Genomic DNA, 26,922 nt, shown 5'->3' on the forward strand with positions numbered 1-26,922 from the left:
CACTGAGTTATTTCGACAACCTAAACACATAAAATCATTAGAAGATGCGGTTACGAAAACGCGATTCAGTGAAGTAAGTTGGAACTCTATTTAAAGTTAACACACTATATATCTACAATTGAAATTGTAGCATACTGAAAAAAATCAAAACTTTTACTGGTGTAGGCATAACGTCGGAATAGATATGACATGTTTTGTCACACTACAACTGACAGCATAATTATAGAAATTCATTATTTTATTGTATTTTTTAAGTATTTATTTTTTATTTGAACTGTGTTTTCATTTCGGTATTTTCTTTTTTTTGCTTTTACTTTTAATTAATTTAAATGTGACTTCTCCTAACGTTATTTTATGTTGAAAATTGTTAAAATGATTAACGACTAATTTTCGCTCGCCCATCTTGGATATATGACAATTAGATAATTAACACCTATGTAAAAATGTTGCATGTACCATATTCAAGCAAAATAAAAATTGATTGATTTTCTTATTAAATTTAAAATAAAAAAAAGCATCTTTCAAAAGTCAGAGGGCGAAGTGTAAGATTTTCTACCTACGTTTACTTATTCAATCGCGTAAAAATTAACTACTATTTATATGGAATCCAAGGAGCGCCATCTAGTTTCAATGCTGGGAAACCGTATTGTACCTAAAGCAGCGCTCTTTCGATATCATATTATTCGTTGTAAACTTTCAAGCGCGTAACGCACCCAGAGGCATAACTATTTAGACGTTATGCCACGTTTATTTATAAGGCCCTTAATGTTCACCTAATCGCCCTGTTGGAAAATTTATTATGTTGCGGATAAATAATCAGATACGAACCTATATAAAAGACAGAAACACATGTTTTTCCTGAGTTACAGATCGTGTAACTAGTAGATACTGGTTTCGCTTATCACAAGACACATCTCTAGATAGGTCCGTAATCGTTGACAATTTAACTGCTAAATTATCCTTTTCAAAGGTTATTTCTTGTGATCATGTATTACCTCCTTCTCTTGTACTCTAGTGCATCGAATAATTTCGTCCGATTTGTATATTATGTAATAAGCATTTTTACTTTTTTTTAACACGCTACCTAAGTTATTTTAAATTAGACTAAGTTATTTTAAATTAGACTAAGTTATGTACCTACTCGTTGGAAGGCGTAGGTGTAAACCCCCGACAAGGTGGACAGTGACATCATACGAGTCGCAGTGAGCTGCTGGACTCAAGCGGCACAAATCTTGGTATTTGGACCTCTTTACAAAAGACCTATCCAGTCCAGCATATAGTCCAGCAAAGGTCGTCCATTGGTTGACATGATGATTACGCACCAAGCGCTTTCGTTCCGTATTTTATTATAAACATGGGCCATTGACTCAAATTCTACAAAATTCCTTATTTAAAACGTTAATGGAAAATATCTGGCTGGCTTTCAAATTTTTCTGCTAGTCTCTTTGAGATGTCTACGATCTATGGTCCTTTTGTAAGTAAGTTGGTAGGTAATTGTGGAAAAACCCCATTTCGAATCTTGAACATATATTCTTCTTCGTAGTCGTTACAGTCTTGACAGATTGGTCGTGGTCGTCATCTTGGTGTTGTAGCTCGCTTTACAATCCGTCGCCACTCTTCCCTTACGATTGCCTTTCTTGCGCATTCATATAGAGGAGCCTCGATTGTGGCATCGGTGATCTACCGCGCGCTCTGGTACCTTCTTCTTTCCTTTAAACCACAAGACGTGATGGACACGTCATTACGCCTGGACACGTGACCAAAGAAACTGAGAATTCACGAAATTCAGAAGATAATGCTGAGTTCGTGGAGATTTCTTATTATTAATAAGAAAAAATAATTATAATTATTAATTACTTATCAAGTAACTTTCAAGTAGGACTCAACGTTGCGCGTCGCGAGAAGCAAAATTAATTATCCGATCAAGATAATATTTTAATGTTGATAATAATCAAATTTATTCACATTAAACTCGTAATTGCTTCATAATGTATATTATTTATTAACCATATTTAATAAATATGTACCTACCTAAATACTTTGCAGTCATATTTCAGTTGCCTAGCTAATATTTTAATTGCAACAGAATAGAAATGATGTCAGTTATTATTCACCATTCAATCATTTTGAATTTTATATTTTAAGGTTACTTGTTTTAATTTTAATATCGTTTCTTAGAAGAAACATGCATTCTGCTTTCTAAAGGGACTTCCGCTCTAAAGCTAAATAAGGTTCCAAAAAGTTAAATTGTTTAAATGTTGACTATCAATTTAAAACAAAAAATATTATTGAAAAGTGTTAGGCATAGGCAGGTCTGATATAGGAGTTGAGTGAGAGTAACATGCCAAAAAAGTGCAACATGTTTTAAAATGGATTTTCTGTTACCATACACCATTTTTAATCGTGGGTTTTCCACAACTATAATGCCATCTTGGATCGTAGAAACCTCTAGGTACAAGAGAACAGGAACTGTCTAAAGTTATAGATTTCAATGCGTAAATTGAAATCTATAATTTTATACAGATAAGGTTTTTATCAACCTTTTCATTAAGGACAAATGGAAGCAACAAAATTTAACTAATTTATTTCATACGTGTCCTGAAAAATTATTAGTTTTATAGTCTTTTGTTAAATTATTTCATTAAATCACACCTAAAGAAGGATACCTGTGATGTGCTTTTAGGTATAAATTTTTCAGGTGGATTCCAATCTCGAACTGTTTCAAAAGAAGCCTTTAACAAACTCAATCAAGTTTTCTTTTAGTTTTCACAATCTCAGTGTCGTTTTAAACTGTCTATTATTACACGTTTTTATTCATGTGCTTTTTTTAAAAAGTAAATGAAGGTTATGTACCCTTTAAACGATCGTATGCTTTTAGTAAACAACTTGGTCTATGACGTTAAAAAAAAAATAAGATCGAAAAATATCTTTATGTATTGGTAGCAGCTAATGCACTGTCCACATATTCTGCATCCACTAAAAGGTTCGAACTACGAAGCGTCAACATCGGAGGTCCCAAGCAACATTTTTTTCTTATTCCTTCTTTTCCTTTTTTATCCCCAAATCGGTTGTAGTTGCGACAGGTCCCAAAAGTCCTAGCATCTACACGCTAAACGATTCGAGATAAGGAATTTAGCAGCCTCCCCTATGTTTGTACAATTTATTGATACACAAATCGCTCCCTGAGAACTTCTAAATGTTATTTTTTTTAGTTTCCTGTTCCACCAGTGGGAAATATCAATAGAGTTATCGACCGTTAATAAATAAATTGAAATTTTATCATTAGTTTCCTGTCAATTTGTATAAACTTTGTCCTACTTTAAAGATACCTACTGGATATTTTTGTATCGTTTGGTGATCCATATTTATACAATCAAAAACCTACACCCACACTACACTATCTCAATATAATATCGAGTTAGATAATTGATTCGAGTTTCTGAAAAGAGAATTCATTATTCACTCATAAAAGATGCAGTAAAATAAAATTACTCGTCACATATATTTTAATTCCTAAGGTTCCTAGTAATAATGACATAAGGATGAGTGCCAAGTAATTAAGATAGCTTATTGAATGGTCGGATATTACCTCCATGGGTTCTATAATCAAGGAGTTTGAGCCTAGTGGCGACTATCTTCGACAATTGCATATTCATGATATAGGATACATTAGTCATGCTGTTATTATTATCTGGGTACTGACCCTCCCGTTAACTGATTTTGACAACCAACTCGAGCTATTCATCTTTAGAAAAATACACTAAGAAAAATGTTGAAAAAAACTTCGCTAAAACTCAGAGAATAGCTTAGCAAAAGAGTGCAAAAGATAACATATATTTCTCAGCTTAAAAGAAAACCTCCTTGAAGATAAAGCTTGCAAATATTACCCCATAAATAGCCGTATAATAGAAATTATTTATAAGACTCGTATGCAATTATTTTATTAATAAGCGCACACCTTATCAGTCAAAGGTAGGGTCGGCAAATAAGAACAGTTTGCGTGGCTTTGTGCAAAGACAACTGGCATTGTTTTATTTTGAATTTCCTATTTTGTTAGTTATTTGCTGTTTGTACTGCTTATTCATTCGAGGTATTTCTTTTATCCGCTTGCACAAGTTTAGATTTAATATTTGCGCGTGCTTTTGTTTACGCCCGTATGCTTATCATTTCGCAACGATTTTACCTACTGGTTTTATCATTTCTTTTACTCTGTTGTATTTACTCTTTCAGCATGAACTATATTGCAATTATTGAATTTACATTATTTTTGATTTCAGTGCCCATCATGTATGTTTTGAATTATACCTCCAAACTGGCTAATGAAATTAATATGTTAAACGTACATGGAGGTATTGTAATGCCAGGCGTAACTTTAAAGAATTGCAATTAACAGACAATCTGACAAATGTTATTTATAGTTTCACCGTCGATTTTGTCTGTTGATCGCGAATTATAGTAAAGGTTTATGTTCATTGTATGCCTTGAGGTAATCTCAACCAACCGGATACAATCGTGAATATATATATCATGCGTGTCTTTGATATACCTGATGCATGTTCTATCGCAAATGCACACAAGACATAAGTCCTCCATCGAAGGCCTAGGTGGTTGCTCAACATGTAAACATGCTAGCTAATCTACCGCGGGTCAACGTCTCTGATAAACGTTATCAAGTTTATTAACACGTGCCTCCCGTGTCTCGCTTAGAGGCGTCGCCTGAATGGTTTCGAAAATCGTTTCCGGGCTGTAGAAAAGTTTGTGATCGAAGTTTGCCAGAATAGAATAAATTAAATAGGTATATTATTTATGTTCAGTGGTGACACTAAAGTCGCCTACTTATCTGTCGACGTAACCCAGCTTGGTTTCGGCGATTATATTATAAGTGAATTTCGACTCGCTCCCGTGCGTATTTCCCGGTGACTCGTGGATAAATGTCGGCGGCATTTTAGCATTTACAAGCTCAGGTTTTGAGCGATTTCTCAAGATGCTGTTTTCATGCCACAGCATATAAAATTTTGATATCTTTTTACGGGACGTGCAGCCGCCGATTAATACAGCGAGACAAGGGCGCTGAGCTAAAGTACGTTACATTCGGCCAGCCAAGTAACCTATATCATTCTACCATGAAAACGAGAACAACACAAGGAATTGCTCTGTGACATATCCCACAGATACGTACGAAGAGTTATGCGCACCGCAATGATCCGGAATTCCCTCTAAGCCACTGTGTTGCCTGCTACCAATAATGTAGGTTTTTAATAGTCAAGAATGAATACACAAACGCGCAACACCTTAGGCTACACCATAACTTACAATATTCAGCTGTGAGTAATTGCAGTGCACAGCGCCAAACATAGCATTTAGCAACACAAAATAGTGACTTATGCTAAGAAAGCAGAGTAATAAAAACACAGATTTCATTCAAGTTGCCATAGTAATACTTCTAGTAGAAAGGATAAAAATAAACAAAACCGCCTATAGGCGCGACGGTGCAAAAGTATAAACAAATGATATCATCCACGCTAATACATCCTGAGAGATAAATCCAAGGTGATCGGCGCTTTGACAAAGAGAATGAATTCCCTGGCATCGTGGGTGACTCGCGTGTTGCATCTCTAATGCGTTAAATAAATAAATATTTAAATATGGATAAACTTAGAATTATGTCTCTGACAAGCAGTTTCTTTGAATCGTATGTGCTAGAAACATAATTTTATAGATGTACTTAACGTGTTCTGCTTTCTTCTGTAGGTATTCTGTAGACATTTTTTTAAATAAATAATTAGCAAGTTTGCATTAGAGCTTAATTTGAAGAAGGGGCTTTTGAAAGGAGATTGTAACTCTATTGTTTGTTTGCCTCAAGAAGTTACCGAAATCGACAAGATTGACGAAAACTGGTTAGTAAGCTACAGCAAAAATAGTCAAGTCACTTTAGGCCGAGAGATGCGGTTTAAATACTCATCAGTTGCAATGTTATCGATATTAGACAAAATGTTAGAAAACTATCACAGTTTTGTATCATATACAATAAAATTAACATTGATTCGTTTACACTTTTATTTTAATGTCCTGTTTCGTTGACAGCCGTATCGGTCGTGGTGGTGGTAGCCTTATTGCCATTCTAAGCGTAATCTAAATAGTCTAATTGGTAGGTAATTAAGCACGTTCCATTTAAGGCTGCATCATCATTAACATTACACGCTTAATTTATGATGTCTGAATACTCACCTGATTTCTCTTTTTATATCGTCATAGTCCCTTTGTGTATCTAACCGCGCTTCTAGTCTTGCGATGTGCTGTTTTTTCTCGTCCAGCCTTTCTTCTAATCGCTGCAGCTGTTGTGCGTGGGCTTCTTGCAACGCTGAAAGCGACGCTTGGAGACGCCTCACGTCTTCTACTAGTTGAGCAATCTGGAATGAAGTAAAAGAATCATTATCAAATGAACACGGATATACGCATAGGGTCAAATAAATGTTCAAGATAGTCATCGTTGACAGCTTTAACGGACCAACCATATGAGAACTATTTACTTGATATTGTAATAATTTTCAGTCATGTAGTAATTTGTGTTAAGGTATTATTAAGAATGAGATCTAATTATGGTAACTTGGAAGCGCAATTTAAACAAGAAAAGCCTGACAAGGAAAAAAAACCTGCCACATTTGCATGGTAAGTGAGTGTATAGAAAAAATAGTTCCTCTTTTATCCGCATTATAAATATTGTAAGGTTTTTATTTTCTTTTATTTAATATATATAAGGAAAACGTGACAGCGTCTTTTTGGCAAGAAGCTTTAGTTAATGACGTACTTTTTATTTTGCCTATAATTAATTTTGGTAAAGCTACATAGTAATTAGCGATAATATATAGGAATAACATATTTGTTGCCGCCGATGTAATAAAAATATTAACATTTCACTTCAATGTAATAATGATACCTATCTAAGTAGATATTAAAGTGGAAATACTGCAATTATATCGTAAAGATTTCATAAATATAAAAATGCCAGATTAATCCATGCGACACGAAAAAACGGAGATAAAGATGTTTTATTTAGATTGGTATTACTTGATTTTCGACATTATACCTACGCGTTTTGATAGTCTTGGTCTGGACTTAAAATATTATAAAATAATGATGATATATAATGAAATATTTATTTTCATTAAAGTGTATTTTACGTACACTTAGATGAAATATCAAATACATTAATTCAGAATCTCCTAATAACGGACATCCGGATTTGCCAATCCTACACGTTCGTTCTTACATTTGAATATGCATTTAAATTGATATATTTCAATTTGTAATAATTTTTCACAGCAGCGAAAGAACTTTTTATTGTTCCTTGCACACTTGTGAATCAAATTTTAGCTTTAATCTGTGTTCTGCATCTAGAAATTGAATGAACGATGTCAGGAACATTAGACATACTTTATTGTTGTTTTAAATAATGACAAATTAATTCCTGCGTCACACAAGATCGAGATAAAAATGATAAGTTTGTTCAGGAATTATTTGATTAATTAGATGTTGTATTGTCTATTTGACGAGCTGAGGTTTTTGATTGGCGTACTAAGCCACTATGTTGTGCCATGTTATCAGATATTAGCAGATTATTACAATTTGTATTTTTATGTCCTACTTCATATTTTTTTTCACTGCTTGTATAAAAAAATACCCAAAAGGTTACTATGCTGTATATTATCTAAAGTTCTGTTATCGAACAAGAGTAATCTTTTTGAATTATCTCCAAGGATTCATGAAATTTATGCATCGAAATAATTCTATAAACGCGAGAGTGTATCAATTTATTTGTTACCTAGCTGAAATTCTACTATTGCACTGATTTATACGAAAGTTGGCCCAGGAAAAACTTGAATCTCGGAGATAGTATACCCGCTGCATTTAAAGAAATAAATTTGGTACCTACATGGACGGCTTGCCAGCAAAACCGAAAAAGGCAAAGTTCTGCATTGAGTAGCTCGCAACCTGATCGCATAGCTAAAAAATATATAGCAAGTTTATATTATGCATTTTGTGAAAATTATCAAGAGTACACGAAGATTTCAATATTGTAGAGTTTGAATTTAAATGAACGCTCAGTAGCCGCTACGCTTACTTGAAAATCATCAAAAATTAGGTCATTTTCCAGTTACGATTGTCCTCGACTGAAGGTTGCTGTTAATCCCACTAACCTACTAATTCGCCACAGTGCCGTGCATTTGTTTTATTAAAACTTTTAAATATTTTCCATAGGTTACGATTTGTTTCCCAAGGTATTCAAATTTTAAAAAACAAAAAATGACCTCAAAAAGGTCCTTCATATAATATTCATTTTTGTTTACATTATCGTTACTTAAGAATACGGGATACGTTATATAACCTGGCTAAGTTTGTTGTGGGCTCTTCTCAGACCAGTGCGTTTGGAACCCTCCTAGCTTTAGTTTTAATTTAACGAATGCAGTTATCACCATCACTAACATAAGTGTAACATTTTAAATGTATGAACGCTTCATAAGTGCCTGTAATAAGGTCTACATGAATAAAACATTTTTGAATTTTGTTTTTTTTTTTTAATTTATATACTCATTATATATAAAACGATGATGAATTATTAGTGCTAGCCACGTTTGTGTATTAACTAAAGTAAAGTGATGTTATATCGATAGTACTTGTGGGTACATCCCAACGAACATCTTCACGCATGAGCAAGTCAACACCTCCACAATTGATATCTTCCGAAGGTCGGCAAATAACACCTCTGGTGTAAAATACAACTGTGCGATATTGTGATGGATTTATAGTTTAGTACTTCCAAATTAAATTACTTTTCGCCCATGGCAGTATCCCGTTTTCTCGCCGCAGGCAATATCATTAAAGGGTTTGTTTAAGAGATTGCTAATGCAATAAGGCAGCCTTTTCACGTTCACCGATTTCTGATCGTAGATTATTTTATTTTCTTTTATTTTTTTCGTGCAATAAAGTGCTTCTTTTTGCTATTTTAGTTTTATTGAAAATGTTATAATTATTATAAAGGTCATGATGGCAGTGTATAGCATACAACCAAAATTCTGGCTGTAGGTATATCCGCTGAAGTTAATCTGATCTTTTGAGCAAAACGAGTTAACTTATTTGCCACTAAATGATTCGTATAGCCTTTAATATCCTTATTAGTCAAGTCAAACAGACTTATTATTGAAAGTTTTCAGAGAAGGATCAATTTTAAATTAATTGGCCTCTACAAATGGGTTGGTGGTCCAAATCTTAACAGGCCCCATTACCCACACAGAGTTAAGAATATACAGAAACCGTGTACACGACTTCTTGAAACATCAAAAACCACTCCACTTTAGTAGTATTTCTGAAATAGACAGATTAGTCATTTCATACCATTTAGCTGTTGGCAGTAATTAATTTACCTCTAACGTACTGAACGTTTGCCATACAATGGGGAAGTTTGAAAAAAATTGTGAGCTAGCGACATTCCGCGGATGTGAAGTTTTCAATGTTTTGGGACACAATGCTCTGCATGTAATAATGGCTAATTGAGTGTTCTGTATGTACTTAGTTCTGTGATTAATAATTGTTACATTAAAAAAACCTATCTTATGACCGGTATCGCTAGCACGAGCAACGCTCCCGTTCGACCGTGAAGTTGTGTATCTTGGCCATGGCGGAAATCAACGCTTCCTTTACGCTAATCGAAGGTCACATGCGTAATCAGTAGCCTTAGTACAAAATTTGCTTGTTCGCAATCGACGCAATCGACGAGTCGTTTTCGCATCTCAAATCAAACTCTGTATCATAAAGGAAAAATGCACCTCATGCCACTAATTTTAGTGTCTCAAATTTTGTACTTCAGATTTTTGTTTTAGGAACGTTCAGCCAAAAGTACGAGCTAAAGAATTGTAGGTAAATTTGGGCTTTAACCTAATGCAAATTAGATCCATTTTACTCCGATGTTTAAGTACTTCCATACTCGAAAGTGACGCCTCGATTGCGAATCGAATCTTAAACTAAGGCTACAGAACTATTGTATTTTTAGCGAGCTGTGATTAAGAGTATTTTAACACACCAACCGATAAACCTTAAAAAATGCTTAAGTTAACGCGTCGTGTTTTTGTCGTAAATTTAAGGTCGCTGCATACGTAATGAGGTTAGAATACATGAACGGGGCGAAGACGGGACGAAGTGTAATAAAAATACGGACGGTGTTTTTCATATATATTTCGTTGCAGTAAAACTAACTCAAACGACACGCGCTTCTAGACAACCCTCTTTTGAGATACGTGGTATGTTTACACTCTTAATCCCTCTCTCATATTAAGAGAGTCTGTGCCCAGCAGTAGGACTTTAATAGGCTGGTGATGATGATGAGTTCATAGCGACTTAGTGACACGGATATCCGTGCAATGTCCATCCGGATAACAATGGTACTACTATTCACATAGTGTGAATATCCTCAAAACATCGTCCGTCGCCGTTATTTTTTATATCCCGTCTATCACCCATCCCCTTCGCTGAGCTATATCCTCGTACCATCCGCGCATCTTATACGCTGTTAACATTATTAACAATAATTTCCCATACCGTTCCGTCCGACTTGAAACACGTTACCTACAAGACGACCTTAACTTTGATATTAGTTTATTATATTTGTGTTTTTTATTGGCTAGTTAGTACCTACTTACATATGTTCATAATCATGTGTTATTCACGCTTGACTCATTACCTTTTTTGATCCATTAATGATACCTACTATAAAAGCAATGAAATCTTCGTACTCAAATATACTTAATTAGTGTTATAATTTATAAAAGTATTTCTGATATAATATGACTTTGAAATCATATAATTAATTTTATGTTGATAACAACGAAAATCATCATGCGAGCAACTTTAATTTGAATTTTATTTGACGTGAATAAATTTAATTAATACACTGTAGTTATTTATATTTATTGTGTTACTGTAGTTAAAATTGTGCTTTTTTGCTTTTCGGTAAAAACTGTTTTTTATATTGATACTAGCGGACCCCAGCGCCATCTGTCGGGCTGATTTGTGTTATATTTTTGAATTTGACTTTGAATTGTAAAGGTTAGTGAAAGGTAAACAAAATTGTCAAGAATATCAACACCCAACCTTACCCAGTGTCTTGCGGTGGTTATATGGTGAAATGGGAACAAGATGGAATACTTGGTTCCTACGCACAGCCTCCTAAATATATCTTGTAAAACACTAACCAACTGGCAACATGATGTTCGAGACATTATACTACGCAATTTTAAAATGACTAAATGATAGCTGTTCCCATAGCTGCAGTACGAGCTTTCTTTTTTTATTATTTTTAAGTTGAGGCGTCATTTGGGTCTGGCTGAAAATCAGCTCTGTATATTGTATGTATTTATGATGCGAAGCTAAAACTGAGCTCTCCATTCATTCTGTATAATTAGAATAGCATACATAACATACTAGGATACTGTATGTAACGCTGAACAATAATAAATGTATTTTTTCTTCATTTATTATTATAACAAGTTTAATAGTATATTATCTCATACTAATGTCAAAAAAGTAAGATAACACTCAACTGTACACTGTTAAAAATTCTGCTAATGCTCACGAGACAATGAACGTGTAGTTCCTTTAACAACAATGAAAACAGTGTAAACACATATTTGTCCTTTTCGTAGTACAACATAAAAAGTATTAGCCGAAACGAAATTCGTCGGGACAGAACCGCGAGTAATTATTGTCTTAATTCGGCTCTGCACTGACCGCCATTACGCTAGAGTTAAGTTATAAGAGATGGCGAGTTGAGCATAAGCATTAGATACACTTGTAGTGTTAAGTAACTCAGTATAAGCTAAGATATTGTAAATTTTTAATGTTATTTGTTATTTTGACCTACGGAGAGCACTGTTAGCGTTGACCGGTGCACCGGTAAAAAATTTATTTTAAATACATCTTCTAGGGGTTTTAACTTATCTCAAGTTCTACGACTGGTACGTACCTATAACATTTCAGTGTTATGCATCTGTTTAACAATTAAATATCACGTACTTTAAAGGAAAATTAAAAATTTTGAAGAAAACATTGTGACCTGCATGACTTAGATGGCTCCATAACATTCTCCAAGGCGTATGAAGTCTGCTTATGTCCACATGGCCAGCGTGGTAGCCAACGCTCTAAGCCCTTCTTATTCTGAGAGTAGACACGTATCCTTTCGGGCTGGTAACGAGTTGGATACTGATGATTATGATATTATAGCAGTAATTCGACTTGACACCGCTTATATAAACAGTACATTTTTTTTTACCGTTAAATACTCTGTTTCATAAGTATTTTTTTAAATTGGAGGCGAAGTTAATCGCTTTCGCTTATGCATTGGACTAGGAAAGGGGTTTCTTCGCTAAGGGTTAAAGGGTAGCCCTCGACAATTACCTACAATCATTACTATGGTCAATTATGTTTTCGACCACCGACCATCACAGTTACAGGTTTTTATTGGGCCGGCTTTTTAGTTTAATTGCTGTCTTTTTGGACGCCTGCGTGTGATTACATGAACCCCGTTCTGGGTGATTTCTGTGATCAACAGTCCGTGGTGTGTAAAGTTACATTAGTACAGTCTCTAATAATGAGGGTAGGATCTGAATCGTTATGTTTAACGCTAAATTAGAAAATAAGAATAATTCTACTAAGCTCGTCAATATTTTTTTATTTATACACTTTATATAAAATGCGACCTTATCGCTTAGTAGTAATCTTTTCCAGGCAACCTTAGGACCAGAAAAACCAAACGGTAGGGTGTATTATTAGTACATACATGCATACAAATATGTAATCACGTACGTCTATATTTCAAATAAGAAAATAATCTTTTGAACAAAGCTTTTATCACAACTTCACGTGCCATATTTTAACTACCTACAATAATAATTATTATTAATAGATATATAAAATAATATATTATTTTATCCTGGCAAAATAAAAGGATTCCAACAGAATTAAATCCTAATTCAAGCAACATAAGAAGTAGAGGCCACAGTTAATAATAAAAAGTAAATTGTTACTGGTTTTGAATACATATTTTCTTTATCATCCTTCGGTAATGAAAGGGTATGATGAAGTATCGTATTTCTAGCAACCTTTTCTCATTAGGAAATAATCCACAACCGTTATACGGCTGATAATCTCAAATACAAAGAGAGTAGCGTGCCAAATGACAGAAATCGTCGAAAAAGAAACGAGGAAACGATCGCGTGCGGCAGAAATTATTGCGATGCCATTTAATATCTGGTCGATGAAGATCGAGCCTTCTCAGCTACAATCTATGGATAATGAGTTGACTAGAGTATAGCATAAACACAAAATCTATATTAGGTATTTCAGAAGTTTTTTTCGATGAAAGTTTATTAGGTCGGTGTATTATATTATATCATTTGAGCAGCATATGCTAATTCAGCATTAAAGTTATGAAACTATATCGTAAAAAAAAGGCACGAACAAAACTTTTAGCGGAATTAAAATCCATCATAATGGATTGACATTTTCATATGCACGTTCACATTAAAAGACAAAGAGTTTGATCGAAAACAGGAGAATGTGAAAGAACGCCAATGTCAATAGACAGAAAATCTAATAAAGTAACAAAACTCAACCAATTCGAACCCTGACAATCCATCGTCATAAATTTGTACAGGTCTCAATCACAAAAGAAGTGATGAAAGACAAGTGGGCGAATAAAAAAGGCATAATACGCCATTTTGCCGTCACAAAGTGGAATCCATGTCGGCGATCTGTCAAACTGGTCAAACATGAGCGAATTGGCGGGCAACCGTTATTAGCCGGCCAAATAGGAGCGCTCAGATACCACGACGAGCAGAAGGACTGCGACCCTCTTTCCAAATTCGAATGCCGAAATCTGCCGAGCTGCTAAAAGCAAAAAGACGTTGCGATAGCTTCTACGGCCGGAAGTTTCCGTTTTCTTTTTTCAGCATCTACTCCCACTGTATAGTTTGCAGCGAGTTTCATTTCGAGGAAAAATGATAAATGACGTGAATGATTGAACAGCCGGACACGAGTTTCGAATCTCCGAAAGAGATTTCAGCCTGTCCGTTTTACATTTCATTCCAATTGTGGCGGGTTGACAGCGGCGCATCTATTGGAATTAAAATGCAAAATTTTATCGGCCATTTAGTGGATTGTCACGACATCGGCAACATTCCATAAATATTCACAACAATTGTCGCGGTGCTTTTATAAAACGCGGGTTGATTGACAGCAGACGTCACGACTATCAATCAGGCATGCGTGATCAGAAAGCCTCGTGTGATAAAAATTTGCCGACAGGGATCTGTCGTATGTGATACCTCCGATATGGTGACTTTTCAATGCGGTGCACAAGGTAGAAAATTCAATGTCGATTTTTGTTTTTGCGAATCTGGTGTCATATTTGACGTTGACAGCGAAATTGGCGGGAAATTTGTCTATGCGCTTTTGATGCTCGCTCGGATTTCGTGTTTGAAAGGCATTGACAAGAGCCATTAGTAGGCGATGTTCAGCGATGGTTCAGCGATTACTTTCCACTGCTGACAGCTGCATTTTGATTTTTTGGTTCGCCTGCCGTTTTCGACATGAGCCGATACGAAAATCAAGCTTTCATAGACAACTGGAATGCAATTGTCTGTAGTTTTGAGGCGGAGAACGAAATGAAGCAATTATAAGTTGTGGAACCTCATTTATTGCCTGTCTGTCGTGCAGTTATAAAACTGAACGAAAAACTTAGTTTTGCTTGTTACCTTTATACGTTTTTAAACTTTCGAAATGTCGATCATTTTTAGCTTTATCCTCTATAGGTTTATTTTATTGAGAGAAACGCTAGTTAGCTGTTTGATGCTTTCTTTTACGTTTCAAAGTATTAGTTTCCTACACCGGTGTTTTATGGTTTCAATTAAATTTTTCTCGTAATTAAGGTAGCACTAAATTAAAATACTGATATTTTTTTATAGTACAATGTACATACTATTTATTGAATGTTTTTTTTATTGTCAATAGACTAGCGCTTGCTGACAACCATGACTGTTGAAAAGCAACGATGAGATCTAGGTTGGAGACCGCTTGTCTTGAAAATTACAATTCACTCTTGAAGGTACTCAAGAAGTTTACTCAAGTCTCTAAAAAGATTTTTTTAAATGTTTCCAGCTTTTTATTTGAGTGAATCTTCATATGAACATCACGAAAACTGACTGCCCTGTTAATTTAGTTACCGCATTTTATTACTCCGACCATATTATAATAAGGGTTTAATAGTGCAAGCGTTACAAAAAATTCGGCTCTTTTTCAAATCTACGTAAACCCATTACTCAGTAGATACCAGGTGATCATTAACTCCGTTATAAATAACTCGAAAAGGATCCAATTTGGTCAGTCCCAACCTTCTTACCACGTCAGCAATGCACGCAAATGTAACACGCTATGTTACTGCAACTATTGGTATTAAATATTAGGTGAGCAGTGCTCCGAAACTTTACTAAAGCATTAATTTTATATGCATAATCAAAAATTACACAAGTTTTATCGAAAACACTTGTATTTACTCAGTACTGCTCGTAAGGTATAGTTAGTGATTTTATAATTTACAATTTTAGCAAGTTATAATTGCATCTTAGTTTTAAATATCTTAAGAATCATGAGTAAACACTATTATTTATTTATTTATTTAATACAAAAAAAGAGTCAAAAACAATTTAGCAAAGACGTGGACGAGAAATCATTAATTATGAGATTCCTCCGATGACCCTTGGTTGTGAGAGAAGAATGGGTACCTACTTACGACAATATGTTAAAACTTCCACCATTATCGTATGCCTAGTTCTATATCCACAACGCCGCCTTTTCTTGAAGCTTTAATTTTAACTTCAGGCGAACGCAATTCTTTCTTCCTGCTATTAGGTGGTAGTAGGTAGGTAATAGCAAAAAAAATAAATTCGCCAAGTTTTATTTCTTTACGTTGGTATAAGGCATACATCATTGTGGGGGTGTTTTCGCTGAGATATCTGGGCTAGATTATTTTGAGTAACGGCAATGCAATGGGGTTGAAAAAGTGCAGGTGGAATGAAGGTAGAATATAAATTATCGTTTTGGTGGGGCAATTAAAAATGTTGAGGTGTTGCGCGCCTAACTAATCTTGGTTGAAGACGCCTTTAAGTTCATAAAGGCACAAGTATAGTATACTTTGAGTTAGTTTTGATCTGATTTAAATATGAACCTATCGTTTTATAAACGCTTTGACAGAGCCAAGTTAGAGTACGCTCTATCGATATCAGCTCTTAATAATAACAACATAACTCTATCTCTGGCTCTATAGTTTCTCGCTGTCTCAATTAAAGAATCTTACTCAATAAAATATTATAGCAGATATTATTTTCATAATGATGTTATATTTTATTTCAAAAAAATAGTGATATACATCTATATCATAATAAATGATATCTAAAGTATATATCATAATATATGCTTCAGATATTATTTAACTATGCGAAATCTGGTAGGTTAAAGAAGTTTCTCTTCACGTATTAATTGTAACTGTAAGATAAAAAAATATAAATCTTATACTGGCCAATATAAATATTGAGTCGGAAATACAGCAAATTTTGTTGTTTCGCCTTCGTTAGACAACGCAATCTAATCTAGATAATAATTTTCAGTTCCTATTTATCGCTTCGTTGCTATCTAAAATTAGTTCCATTCCACTTTTCACGTACCTCAGTTTTTCCTTTTGAACGAGCATTTATTGCTGGGTTTATGCTAAAATATTTATTACACATATTATTTTATACCCGTTTTCTGTCTAAATTTTAAGAATATAAAATTGTAATAGCTTTATAAAAATAATTACAATACGTTTAATAAGGTTCAAAATTTGTTGGTCGCACTCGGTGGCGTGCGCATCATAGAATTTAGTAGAAAAGCAGTGCCTACCCTCGCAATACCATAAAAAATTGATCTTAATGAAACACATTAATAAAACTTTAAGTAACGTGCACATTTATTTTTGCATTCTTAATTGATATCTCGAACCAAAAGCGTTGTACAAACTGGCTGGAGACTTTTAATACAATTTTTGCAGAATAAAATTAAATAAAAAAAACCTAAATAACCTTTCGTGTTACGTAAAAATCTTAATGGCTGGAGGTTTAGTACACAGTATTGAAATTGTTTCTGAATGCTTTGCCGTCCGTTTAGGATTAAAGTTATGTGGTTTTGGGAAAATCGTCAAATAATTTAAAATATGTAATTTAAAATAAAAAAAAATCTATCTTAGATTTATTTGACAGAAATTTAAAAATAACACAGAAAGTTTTTTGTTCTGAAAATGTTTTAGTTTTTATGTTCTATTATTCTCATTTTAAGATCAATAATTTACTGTTACTGTTGGACTTACGACCAATGTAAGTCCAATGTTTTTAGATGGCAGGTTGAATTTTGTAGCGCTATCTTTATTTACAGGGAAAAGTTGTGTCATCTGAACATGATATCGGGCGTTAAAGTTTTTAGGCCGGGCTAAGCTTGATTGCGATTTAAACCACTTCAAGTGCATTTATGAATACACAGCGATATAGTTTATAATCGAAGCGCTGATATAAGCGTACGCCAATCTCCGACATCCCGATTGCGAAAGTACCCGAGTCCCGACTTAAGTGTCCCGTTCCGATGTGGAACGGAGATTGAATCACGGCGCGCGTGATAGAACGGGCCGTTATACTGAAGAAACGAGTGAACAAACGTGCTGCCCTGTGACATTTAGTACGGGCCCAGAATTAATTAATTATTATTATTGATTTCGAGTCCACCGATCCGCACTGAACCAGCGTGGTGGACTACGGCCTAAACCCTTCTCATTATCGGAAGAGATCCATGCCCTGGTGATGATGATTTATTTTGAGTAACTTAATTTGATTAATGTTTTATTAGTAAGCGGTGATAGCATTGGGGTTAGGATTTCGGCATCGCTTTCGGAGATAACGACTTCGATCCCCGGCACAGCGTCTATTTGTTTCAGGAAGGCTTTCTCTATATGCACTTTTTAAACGTCAAGTGAGTCTGTTTGTAGGGACTCTACCACCAGTTTGAAAGGCAGATTCTATCGAGTCGGCAAGAAACTTTTCTGCGGCCCTCTTTAAGAGCGGTTGCTCTTTTCCAACATCTACAATATAAAGTTTAAATAATTTAATACTTCATGTATATAGTTTGTTCTACAGTAGTCACAATAGCGAAAAAATTGAAATATAAAATATTAATTCATTTTAATATTCAGTTTAATAGTCATCTTAATATTATGTAAAAGATAAATTTTCTGAAATTAGCGTTAACTTTTATATTCATATTTTAATAAAAGTATAAGTAGGTATAGCAGAATAAAAGATGAAGGGCTAAGTAAAAAAAAAAAAATTAACAAAAAGTTTCGGTTTTTGCAGCAAATGAGTTCATAATAAAGGAAGCAGACGAACGGAAAAGCTCGAAATTCGATATTAGTAATTAGTCAGAGTTTTCTAATTAGACTGAACAAATAGACGAAATAAAGCATTAAGCAGTTGTGCAAATACTATGGAAGAAGGGGGATTCTTTGGTGATATAACACATCTAGATACGACATGTTCAATTTTCGGGTTATATTAAAACTTTGAATTAATATAAAGCTATTTAGTTAGTTAGTAGTAAAGGCAGACTTTGGAACATTCATAGCTTACGTTTAAAGCCGGAGAATAATAATTTATTCACAGGTTTTCAATAATTTGTTTTTTGACTGCTATATAAATGGTGTGTCCAAATTTATGTTCCGTAAATGATCCGTTTATTAATCATAGTTATCTTCTTCTCAGCCGGCACGTTTTTGGCTGAGCGTCCGTGGTTGCTGTCTATTGTGTCAAACTTGACTATCTTCATTGAAAGCTGCCATCCTTAGATAAAGGCTTACATTTGTAGTGTTTGTACAGGTCTCTAGATCTAATCGATAGATTAGTTAGAGGAAAACTTTAATTTTTATAAAATCTAAAAATGTTTTCTTGTATTATCGTCGTCAGAACACTACGCTCGATGCATTTCCAGGATAGAGTACATCTTTGTACACTCCTATGCAAGCTTCGTAAGCAAATAATATGACAAGATAAAGAGAATGGGAAACGATATTATGCTCATTGGAACATTCAATTTACTAAGTATAAGCTACTTTAGTACTCGTGTCTAGGTATTCTACTAATACAACATGACTGCAACTATGATATACCTACTCAGTGAATATTTGCTATTGCTGATCCAATTTTGTTATTTAACTATTCGATAAAAAACGTTTTAGGACATAATTTTTAATAATTTGTCAAAGTTATTAAAAAACCTGTGAAAACGTGCACATTACTTTTTGGTTATAGATAAATATTAAAAAAAAAACGACTCTAAATGCAATATTATTTGTCATTCGAGAAGAGACCGGACAATTATTGATCATTGTCAATAATTAATTAAAGTGACATATTTTTCATCACAATGGAACTTCACTTATAAATAAATTTAGTACTTTGTGAACCCAAAAAAATTTAATACTTTTCATCTATACTCACTTTAAAGCATCAGTGTTATGATCAATTTAGTGTATTTAACACCAAAATTCAAAAATTCAAAATTCATTTATTTCAAGTAGGCCTAATATAAGCACTTTTGAAACGTCAAGTCTGTCTGTTTGTATTGACTCTACCACCGGTTCGGAAGGCAGATTCTACAAATAAGAAGCCGGCAATAAACTCAGCAGTTGCTCTTTTCCAACATCAACAATTTACATTTTACATTTTAACATTCATTTTTCTATATTGTGAGAGCTGAAAGCAGAGCCGGATGCACACAAAAAAAAATCCAGGACCACAAAAAAGTAATGCCAACCTAGACTAACTAATTTAGCGTTTTTATTCTCTCCTCTTAATCTACTCTATATGATATCAAAATAATATGAAAAAAAAAGCACCAACAAACACACTTTCGCATTTCGAATATTACTATGGATTTGATCAAAAGATTGTAAACAGACTGTTTTAATGCGTCAACGAATAGCAGTCCTGAAAATAGACTGCATATTAACTTAACAATTCTTTCTCCGAGATTCCTCAGCCCTTGATTGGTAAGTACTTACCTGACCAATTAGGCTCGAGTATAAACAGTTCCTAACGACTTCAAACAAAATGGCACTCAAATTATGAGCCGAGCTTTAAAAGATGTATAATTGCGGGCTAGAAAGAGCCGCCATCATAGTTGTTATCATTCCAGAGTAAGTCCGCAAATTCCATCTACATGTTGACACCCGCATATCTTAAGACGCCTATGCGCAAATCATTTTTTCACGCAAATTCCTCTTTTGCGGCTCACTGCAATTATAAATAAAATTGACATTAATTGCCCCGACTTCAAAGTAGGTTAGGGATTTCTAGAAATAATTCCCTTAATGTGTAATGAAGAAGTTTTTTTCAATGTTGCAACTTCGCTCGATGTCCTGTGTGGTACGTAGATCGTTTAAAAATAAAATTAATATATTAATTGTTTGAAACATCTGGTTTTAAGTTTAATGAACTATGTCAACATTAAGTTTTTCTTAGATCTAGCTTATAATGTTCGCCAAAGACGCTTACTATGGTGTCTCACTGTGTATCTGAATGAAGGTAAGACTTCACCAATTAAAAATCCGCTGGTCTAAAATTCATCATATGATAACAGAGAAAGATATAGACATATGAACCACCAAGCTGCGCCAATACAGCTTGGTGGGCAGGTATTTACCTTTGACTGTTTGTAATACGGGTGTATCTGTTTTTATACTAATGTCGCTATGACATAAGGGGGTATTGATTAATTTTACTTGTTCAACTTTTCAATAGACAAATAAACTTGTATTATACACAATAAATTTGAAGTAAGAAAATCCGCGCGGTAATGCTAATGTAATCAAAAAGTATATTATAGTAGTAGTATTAGCGGCTGGATGAGAAAGGCGGAGGACCGTGTGTTATGGATACTTGCAGGCTGATGATGTTGATAATAATGAAAAATCTACTCACTTTGAGTTAAATGTGTAGAAACATGAGAGGTAGAGTTAAAAAACAAAATATCAAATTCTATATATAAAATTTATAACGAGGTTTATTCACAATTATAGACACAATTGTGTCTAATTGGATCTCCAACTCTTTAGAATCAGACAAATACAAGAATAATATACGTATAGCTAATTACTTTGTAATGAAACCGCGGTATAACCAGTCGAGCGAGAATCCTGCACTAAACAACAGTAACAGACGAGACACACATTAAAAAATCAATACTAGAACAGAACACGCTCACAATTAAGACGCATCCCTCAAACGTCATAGCACCCTACTCTAAAAACACACCAACAATACACAACAAAAATATTTAACATCTCTAACGCAACGACGTAGCGTCCAAAATTGAACATCAATTGTTTTACAGCGCGCAGTCGTCGTAAGAATCATCCCGCAGAAATGTTGTCTCATAACATAACACGCAAAAATCAACAGCGGGCGTATCATAATGCAACAAAAACGAAAATCGAATGGCAATAGTCGAATCGCGAGCAAATGTGGTAAAGAATTATCCCGCTAGCAAAAATGTACACCCTTGCTGGGGTAGCGTGGGCACTTTGGGCAATATGCAAAAGTTGGGGTGGTGGGGGGGTAAGGGGGATGTCGTGATTAGGCCGTGTGTGACGATGCGCATCTTATGCCCGCATTACCCTTTCGTTTTCCTTCCGATAGCTGCCTTTGTGGGGCGGTCCCTTTACTTATCTGTATAAAAAGTAGATCACACGATACCAATTTTCTTCTAGCTTTTTCATAAACGCCGCTCATTGATATTTTATCCGACGTATTGACACCTTTGATATCGTCCAATAAGTTATGTTTGGCATCTTTTGTTTCGATTTTCTTATTTTATAACTCTGATTTAACATGTTCTAAATTCTACGTTTTACTTCTATACATCTGTATGTTAGGTCAAGTACAAAGAGCACAATCCAACGTTAAACTTTGTCAGCTACATTAGATAAAGTTTAAATATCAAACAGACATTACTGTAGGTACTCGTACCTCATGACTTCCTAAGTTTTTGCTCGAGCAAAGTTGCCGACACCGGCACAATCGACTAAATGTAATCCCCATTAGCAAAATAAACTACATTCGCTGAGGGTGGACTCGTTAACACACTTTCCAAGTTTCCCATCGAAAACTACCCCGTTTAGACTTCCAAATACGTTCACCGAGGACAAACTAATAAACGTGAATGTTTAATATTCTACCAAATCTTCATCGCCCCCTTCCTCCAAAATTTCAATACGAGCTTAAGTAATATCGAATTCAGGAACCGCATTTGAACGAACAACGTCGCAAAAGCCATTCCCGCTATTGGTTCATAAGACATTTAAATTCTGGGCCACCCAAGAGCCTGATACAGACGTTATGGACGATTCAGAGAGTGATTTCCCTTGAAACCAATGTAGCATATAAATACCATTATTTTGAAACAATACACATTTTCGCCCCCGTCGTGTTGTTTTGAAGAAACTTCAAATGCCTCATGAATATTCCATTTTGCTGTGTATTGATTTTTAATAACATTTATTGTATCTTATACATAATATGTTAATACGAACATTTTCTTAAAAATTAACTTTTTCGTTTTAAAGTCCCGTTTAAAAGGAAGTAATTTGTCAATATCTACTTACCCCCATTCGCCTCACTCACACATCGCCGTCTAATGAAATCAGACATCCCGGCGCAATTGTAGATTCAATTAGTACACAGCAGTTGCCATTCTTATCGGTGGAGACGATTTTACGAACGAATTAATCCGAAAACATACGATTCCTATCTCCCCTTACCTCCTCCATCTTTAGAAGTATGTTTATACGTATCGATGTGCCATTGTATTTGTTGAGAGTAATTAAGTACGTATGGATTCAATGTTGAAGACTTTAAACGCTCATGTAATAACTTATATATTACCTATCGAAAGTTAGTACTTTTGCCCATAAAATAAAATAACTTTAGATAATAAGAGTTACAAAAGCTACGATAAAAATATCTCATAACTCTTTATTGGATAAAAAAACCATGCGGTAGAGTTTACTACCGCATGGTTTACTACTAGAGTCAGAGTTCTCAGATCAGGAAGAACTTTGTGCAATCTGTAATACGTTATCGAACGTAAATCACCATACATTAGCTTAACCACTCAACCAATTTAAACTAATTCGACACTATCGCCGATAAAGAATCAAAATAAATAAAATTGAATTAAAAGGGACAATTCAATTCACTCTATTTTATATCACGCAATCAAAATACAACCATGGCTGATCGGTAATCATCGATAGACGATTATCAAGGGGAGTCGCGAGGGTTTTTTTTCACTATTGATCAATTGATCACGCCTCGATATTGTGGATTATTGATAGATTGATATTAATGCTGTGGGGTGGCGGTTTTTTTTCAATATGCTATTGACGTCACCACAATTGGATATTGTGTAATTCTATTGTGGGGTTTTTTTTGTGAACTTGTTTGCGGACCGTCTCGTTATTGGTATTTTTTTAAAAGGTTTGTTTATTGAATGTTTGATTTGGCCGAGGGTGATTTGGACGATCGAGTGGGTTATTTGTTGACGTTGAGGTGTATTAATTTTTGGAAATATTTCGACGTTTTTATTGCGGATTATTTGGTTGCAGCGTTTAAGCATTTAGCTTTAAGTATTTATGACAAGATTTTTATTAAGTTCATTTAGGCTTAAGGCGGTTACTTTTTTTGACGTATACGTCAAACAGTCAATGGATTCAATTTTATAGGAAGTTGAACTTTCAAAAAAAACATTTAAGCAAAAATAAAACGGGAATTATATTTCGAAAACGATGCCCCAATTTCGAAAAAAAAATAGTTTTTTTATGAAATAAAATTAAATACTTAGTCGTTATTGTCTAAGCTGTCACATAAATTTTCGTTTTCACGTGTTCCCGCTCTAATATTTTTCAATAAAAGGTATAACACGGCAATAAAATCCCCCAGTCTCCTCACTACAAAGGAGGGAGTGACAATTCGGGATTCGATCGCGCAAATTAATATACAATATGAGACGGTTTTCATATTCGGCTCACTCCAATACGCGAAATTGACACCACAATATTCCAAACAGAAATAAGATTGCCTGGAGCCACCCCCGTGGAGGCACTTTATTATATCCAACGTCTTCACGATTGAAACCAATTGTTAATTGAGCCATATCTATGAAAATGGCGTCTGTGCGAGCCGATTCTTATCGGTATTCGCCGTTAAATTTATTATAGGCAGTTTAGCTTGAAACGGCACGAACGTCGATTTTTGGGATCCGATTAAATTTGGGGCCAATTTAAAATGTTGTCAATAAAATTTATCAAACCTAGCCCATTAATTTGGGGACCAATTACTATTCTTTTTAAATAATATGAAGGGATTTTATCCGATATGAATTCTAAGTTATAATAATCTTCGTCCCCCCACTGCCTGTTCATCCCACAACTGGCCACAAGTCTCCTCTCTCTTAAAGAGGGGTGAGCTCAGAGTGTCCACTCTTCTCTTATGCAAGTTGGCGGGCCTAATTAATTATTCTTATTTATAAAACTCAAACGTTTGAAAGTATGCCAAATCTACCATTTTTATCGAACCATGACAAATAATTAACTTTCTCATATCATTTTGATTAAATTCTGTCGTTTATTAAAATGGCGGCTTACATTTGGCAGGAACTTGTATTAAACGATACAAGAGTTCTCAAAATTGGAAGGCACCCGACAATAGTTAGACAAATGAATAAATCCAAATGGAAATTTCCTATCCGTGAACAATAGTTAGATTTTAGAGGCTTGTATCTCATACAGACAGATTGATTGGGCTCTTCCTAGTGCTACACAGTTAAGGAGTTAGCTTATGATTTCAAGAAATAGAATTTATAACGAATTAAAATCTGATTATTTAAATTCTAAAAATTAACTAGGTTGTTTCCTATTACAGTTTTAAAAATTGAACGAGCTGTTTTCTACTATAGTTTTTTTTGTCTATTGCTGTTTATGTAATAAGTATTATATGTATAAAAAGTGTGCGAATTATCAGAGTTACTTGGTATTAAACGATTATAGTTTGCAACAACAGAAGAAGCACCAAAATGTTAATGCCTTCTAAGGAATACCTATTTTTTGATCTCTTGAGTAACCCATAAATCTAATTATATTACAATAAACGCGTGGCTTAAATTATATAGTAAGTATCTAGAACATAGTATCTTTAATGCCGTGTTCTCATTGTAAAACAATCGAATATTTTAATACGTACCAGGGTGGTGGGAGACAAACAACCAACATCTTTCAAGCTGTTTGTTTCCCTGTTCACCTCCATCGATATCTATAACTAGAATCACTAGCGGATAAATCATATCGCGTTATCATAAATTTCGGTTCGCTCTCCATATTTTGTTACCTGGCCCGTTTGTTACGATTTTATTATGAAAATGAATGGCGGGGCGGGGAGGCAGGGAGGACGATCAAAAGGGTTCCTAATTCGTACATTTGCCGTTGCACACTATAGCAACTAGAGAGTTTTATGGACCGAATCTTTTATGGGATAATCAAATTTTGTAATATTAATGCTTCCAATTCGTCTGGGAATTCATTTTCTAGTTGTTTCATTCGCGGTTACGTCTACCCAATATGTGGATATTTGTAATTGTAGATTTATTCACCAACCACTGCTATGTTGGGTTGAATTTAATTTTCTTATATTATTATTTCATACTCCGTAATATCTGCGTTCAGAAAAGTTTCTGAATATTAATTGGATTTTATTGTTTCATTCGTCTACAGATACGAACATACCTCGCCATTCGTATCGAAAAAGGTATTGTTTGTTCGAATTTATTTACGTTTCACTTCCTGAAAATTAATTTGCGGCTGTAGGTACGTAATTCAAATAAATGTGTTCCATGTATTCAAGTTTTTCTTTTGTTATGTTTAGTTTGTCGTTCCGAAGAGAAATAATTGGAATTTTCATTGTTAAGAACACACGTGTAATTAGAAAACAGAGAAGGTTTCGAAAACAATTCTTGCGTCTATCTGTGGGTGCGCGACGTCGTAATTAAAAATGTGACCTTTGCTCTATGGTCGATGGTACACCGACTCTTATTGAACGAAAACATTTCTCTTTATTTTGTTGACACTACTGTTGAGCGAGCAGTAAGTCCTAACTTTAAATTTAAATATTGTAGGTCATTCTAGCTAATGAAAACTTTGAATTGCTTGTTATAATATCGTAGGTACTTATATTTATTTTGGTTTACGTTTTTTCCACGCTGCAACGCGGGTATTTTCTGATAAGATTTAGCCTAGGAGCCGACAAGTCATGTGCATTGTATACTAGAAAACTGAAGTTTCCTTAAGGATACATGTTATGTTTGAAATAATTAAATTCTATATTAACTTCAGGCTAAATGCTAAACGAATTGGAAAATAACATACAGGATATCTGTCTATCCTGAACAATCTATTATATTTCGTTGAGTGGTCATAATAACAATGTTTTGATTATTTTATTTTAAAGTCGATGAACTTGGTTCATTCTACAATTTTTTGTATTCAAAAATTGTATTTCATAAAAATTGGAAAAATGCATGAAAAATATGAATTTTGTATAGTACAATTTAAAATTCTTTTAGGGTTTTTCAATTTTGTTTATATTCAAAAAGCAGTCATTTATACGAAGGCGGTGAAAAGTTGAAGGTGGCAATACATTTAAACCTGTTGAATTTTTTCGAGATATAGTAATTTTTATATATTGTGTC

The 26,922-nt window shown here is 34.3% G+C and overlaps 1 protein-coding gene across 7 annotated transcripts in view; it reads right to left on the reverse strand.

Annotated features, from left to right (window-relative positions):
- Positions 1 to 26,922, reverse strand: part of LOC120628168 (homeobox protein cut) — a 193,036-nt gene that overhangs the window by 31,206 nt on the left and 134,908 nt on the right. For all 7 annotated transcript variants that reach the window (XM_039896406.1, XM_039896404.1, XM_039896401.1 and 4 more), the window contains exon 4: positions 6,229 to 6,410. In XM_039896406.1, the coding sequence (XP_039752340.1) occupies positions 6,229 to 6,410 (182 nt within the window). The remainder of the gene's footprint in view (positions 1 to 6,228; positions 6,411 to 26,922) is intronic.

This window comes from Pararge aegeria, chromosome 12, assembly GCF_905163445.1.
Source record: "Pararge aegeria chromosome 12, ilParAegt1.1, whole genome shotgun sequence".
NCBI classification, from domain to species: domain Eukaryota; kingdom Metazoa; phylum Arthropoda; class Insecta; order Lepidoptera; family Nymphalidae; genus Pararge; species Pararge aegeria.